General features: G+C 40.1%; 1 protein-coding gene across 1 annotated transcript in view; it reads right to left on the minus strand.

Annotated features, from left to right (window-relative positions):
* Nucleotides 1–869: 869 nt before the first annotated feature.
* LOC107084218 (sodium/hydrogen exchanger 6-like) overlaps nt 870–4,810 on the minus strand; it is an 18,142-nt gene continuing 14,201 nt past the window's right edge. Inside the window, exons 14-16 of the mRNA XM_015373946.1 lie at nt 2,955–3,043; nt 2,353–2,458; nt 870–1,924 (exon numbers count right to left, since the gene is read on the minus strand). Coding sequence (XP_015229432.1) covers nt 1,616–1,924; nt 2,353–2,458; nt 2,955–3,043 — 504 coding nt within the window. The 3' untranslated portion in view covers nt 870–1,615. The remainder of the gene's footprint in view (nt 1,925–2,352; nt 2,459–2,954; nt 3,044–4,810) is intronic.

Genomic DNA, 4,810 nt, shown 5'->3' on the forward strand with positions numbered 1-4,810 from the left:
CTAATTCCTGAATAGGCACTTAAGTTCAAAACAGTTCAGCCAGCCCCTTTAATCTATGATGGCAACAAATTGCAAAGACTTCACCGTTGCTTTATTTATTTTTTTGGTTCTTTTTATGTTTTTTCTTTAAGAAACTTCAACCAGATGGAAACAGTAAACATTAGCCCTAATAATAACTATAAAAATCCCATCACAGAGACACAAGTATATTCAGAAAATACGCAAGCAGGGAAGATCTGGTTGTGTGGCATAAAGTAAAATCACGTGCTACAGTATGAAAAACAAATCTATCTTTTCTCCTTAGAAGTCTTCATTTCAAAAGTACCATGTGGAAAACCTTCAGTGCTTCTTATTTATCTCATGGTTTCTCACCATGGCAGTAGTGATTCAAAAGCTGCACAATAAATATATATAATATGAGAAAATAATCAGATGTATACTATTGTTGCTGTTAAATAAATAAATCAGTAGTTAAAACGATCTACACTGGTGGAGACTCCTAAAAGTTGCCTCAGTAGTGCTACTTTGATCTTAATGTCAGCATCATTCATTTGGAGTTTTTAATGTTGTACTTGAAGTACTCTCTTTTAAATAATAGAGAGACAGCACAACTAAAAAAAACAAGTGAGATTCATAAGTACAGGCCCTCAGCACCATAATGCCGAGTCCTTGCTAGAAGCCTGGGTAGTGTTTTTAGGTTTAGGCGACTCGTCTATATCCCAACCGAAATGTTTCTGTTTCCTCTTATAAAAAGATGGGTCAAACATGCAGTCAGAATTATGCCGCGAACTTACTGAAGGCTACAAAAAGGGTGTGGCCTTCTCTGCAGCATACAAACAGATATTTAAGAATCTCAGAAGTGGGAACTGTTCGGATCTTATGTTTATTTATGCTAATCCAATTCAAAGGAAGAAAATATGATGGATGTATCATCATATCATCCTGGAAAACAGGTTCAAATCTAGCTTTAAAATCCTAATCCAATGCATAAACTCAGAGGGAGAGTGACTGTAAACCTCTGACACCAGCTGGTCGTACCAAATATCTGGATCGCTCCCATCAAAGGCATCCCGCTTTCTATTCGCTCTGAGAATCCCAACCTTGGATTTAGGAATGGAAAACAAACAGAACGTCTCTGAGAACATATTTATATGATTCGTTTCCGTACCCTAGTGTGAATAATCATCACAAAATCAAATACTTGGATAAATACAAAAAGAAATCATCAGTGGGAGCCTAACCCCAGAGAAGCCGACATTTCCATCTGCTTTAGCGTTAAACCGACACAATGCAGAGAAGATGGGAGCTTTTAGAGACGGCAATAGTACACATGAATCAGTTCACACAGCAGCCACACATTTAGGTCGGCTGTGAGGATTTTAGTACCCTAGTCTACATGTAGTGCCTCAATAATCACAGGATTCTACCAACGTGGTGAGCTGAATCAAGCAGGGCTCATATTGGAAAAGGTGACGTTGATTTCAGGCTGCTTAGACGCAGAGTTGGTCCAGTCAACACCGCAGTATTAGAGGAAAGCAGTTTGATTCATTTTACATGTGAACTACATTTAGTTAGTTAATGTCTTTGTTTTGTTTTTGGAACATCAAACCCCGTCTTACAGTCTGTGCCTGTGAGGATCAGAGCGCGGGGGAGAGGGTGGCGGAGGGAGGGTGACGGTCGTCGGGGGTTCCGCCGGGTCGTCCATCGGCAGGACCAGCCGCGTGCCGCGGATCGTCACCTCGCGCTCCACCAGGTCCAGCTCGCGATCCCGGTTTTCGCCGAAGGGGCCGGCGGCAGAGGGCTTGGGGTTGATGGTGCGTGAGCCGGACGCGTCGGTGCTGACGGTGACGTCTGCGTACAAGGAACTCACGTTGGCGTCGTTCAGGATGAAGTCAGAGTCGTCATCATGGAGCCGGCCTTCATTCTGGGAAGAAAGAAAGAAAAGGGAAGGAGAAGAGAGGAAAAAAAATATCCGATATCAAAAGTCCTGATTAAACCCAAGAAAATCAAAAAATCTTCTCTGGCTTTTCTTAAATTGAAAGAGCTAGTTGGATTAAGAATTTAATTAGGCTTAAATTTAATTCAACATCCATAAAGACCCTAAAATGATCAAAACTGATGTTTTTTGTTTTAGCAGAAGAAATGATTGTTACTTTTTACGGTCTGTAAATTACAGTTATAGATTTCTATCACTTTGAGGAAGTACCTTTACTCCACAGTTTGTTCACTTGTTTATCAGATAATCTGATTAAACCAGTGTAAATCTGATTAAACCAGTGTAAATCCCAGATATATATCTGGTTGGTTTTAAATAAGCTTCTAAACTGTGACCTTTTAAGCTTTATATCAAACCTCATAGGCCTGTGGACTGGTGAGGCATCGTGCCAGAGGGCCACAACATGCTGGCAGAGTGGCAGTGAGAGGCGGTCCGCTGTGGGTCAGGAGGGGCTTCAGGTAGCTGGAGGAAAGCTTTAGTCAAGGAAATAAGTTAGCAGATAGATTACCGTTACACGAAAACCACTTTCCGTGTCTCCATTCATTTATGGTTTCGCAAATATTTCACCAAACAGTGCTTTAAGCATTTATTAATACCTTTGTTATGCTTAACATATCAATTATTTCCAAAAATGTGGAAGATCCAAATTACCTCTGGATGAATAAATCTTTTTTTTAGTGATCCCAAATGTAAACAGACATTTTGATTACTAAAAAAACAAACAAACAGAATGTTGGGAAACTTCTTGCCCCAAATATGTAAAGAAAAATAGGCTATAATAAAAGTCCATCATAAACACATCAAATAGAAACACAAAATGATCCCATCCATTTGAAATAAACACCAATGTAAAGATAGGTAAAAACTTATGCAGTTTGTAAGATCATCTAGTGTTTGAAATGGAGATCAGCACAGGTCATTCACTCGTCAGAAAGCTGATCGGCAGGTTAAAGGATACTTGTGGTCGAAAGTATACCAGATCCTGAAGGGCCAGGCGCTTTCATGTTTGGTGCTTCTCCTCTGGGACCCGTCCAACACAGCTGAACTCTGGGGAGCAGAAAGCAGAACACAGGACTTTAGAGAAAACTTCTTCTGATAAGCCACATCCTCTTAAAACACATCAGCTATGTCTCAGAATGGTCTAGTCAAAGTTCAGGGCTAAAGCCAATGGAGCGTTTTTTTCCCCAGAACTTAACAGAAGCTCCTCCTTCAATCTAACTAGACTGGAATAGTTCACAAATAGGGAGGAAATATCTGTGATGTTTGCTGTGCAAAGCAAAGATGTAGCCTAGAAGATTTAAAGCTGCAGTGAAAGGTGCTTCTGTCACACCATTACCAACAGGGGCAGGAGCACAGGTCCCTTTTAAGGTTTTTATTGGTAAAATAAACAACTAAATATACATACTAAATAAACAACTATATATACATACCAAAAAAGGCCAGAAGATGGCAAAAGTGCATCTATATCTACCACTTTCATGTACAACATTTCTTTTGATATCCAGTTTTGCTGCTAAACATTCCTGGAGCACAGCTTGCAGAAGCAAGTGCCTGGTTCACCTAGCTTCCTGCACCAGCTGCTAAATGGCTTTTTACGTTATTACCTGATGTTCTACTCACCCATATTAGTTTTGTGTAATTTGGAGCTGTTCTGAAGATATTCCGTTAGGTTATATCCAAGTAACGTCTTTCTATGGGCAACGACTTGAAGGCACAAACTAAACCGAGATCATCTGTGGTAGTAGCACTAGACATTTTCCAGGCATGTGAGTGAAACTAGCAGCAGTTCAGCGGACAGGATGAAGGAAAGGTAGCCGGCGCACATGAATGATGTCATACACACTCCGCTTTGTTTAAAAATAATGTTAACATAAAAAATATAACGGCGGATGTCTGGGGGACAGTGATTCGCCTACATGTTATGAATGCTGGCGTATAAAGAATAAATTATGAACAGTTTAGTTAGTGCCTTCAACTCGTTGCCCATAGGAAGACGTTACTTGGATATAACAAAACCAAATATCTATGCAACGGCTCCAAATGACACAAAGTTCATATGGGTGATTAGAACTTGATGTAATAACGTAAAATCAAGGGCCCAATGTAAAAAAAACGGTGTTCCCCTATAATCCCTTTAAATCATGTGACATTTACCTTTTCATGAATCTATCACATTAATCCTGACATGAAAAGATATGCATAAGTTTAACACTAGGTCTCCCAGAATTCTGATCCTTAAAGAACTCCCACTGGCCATCAATTTGAAGGGTGACATTTTTCCCAATGAGTAACGATCATGTCATTAACTGAAAAGCTTCTAGTGTGCCATATAAACCCATTGTCAATATGTAGACCTTAAAACAGGTCTAATATATATTTTTAAAGGCTTTATTATATGCTATCACTTTTTAGTTTAATTTGCATTAAAAATAAATCGGTAAAATAAGACTGTTTTACTGCACAGGTAGCCCTTGCGACCCGCTTGGGATAAACCTGACGGAAAATGGATGGATACTACAAAGGTTGAAAGTTTGAAATTATAATTTTATTTACAGAAATTGTTTGATCCCCCCCCCCCCTCACCCCCGTCAGCTGGTGCAGCGCTGAAGCCAAAGCTGGCGCTTCTGCAGCGGAGGGGTTGGTAACCTGCGGCTCTCTGCAGCGCATGTGTTATCAATATTTTGAAGCATTTCTAAAGCCTGTTTCACCCTCAAGATTTCTACTGAAAGGCATTTTTCCGTATTAGCCAGAGCTCCAGAGATTACTCGGTAGAATGTTGGTTGCTAGGCAACGGTACCAAGTGTCAATCAACCG

This window comes from Cyprinodon variegatus, unplaced genomic scaffold, assembly GCF_000732505.1.
Source record: "Cyprinodon variegatus isolate N-32 unplaced genomic scaffold, C_variegatus-1.0 Scaffold94, whole genome shotgun sequence".
Taxonomy (NCBI): domain Eukaryota; kingdom Metazoa; phylum Chordata; class Actinopteri; order Cyprinodontiformes; family Cyprinodontidae; genus Cyprinodon; species Cyprinodon variegatus.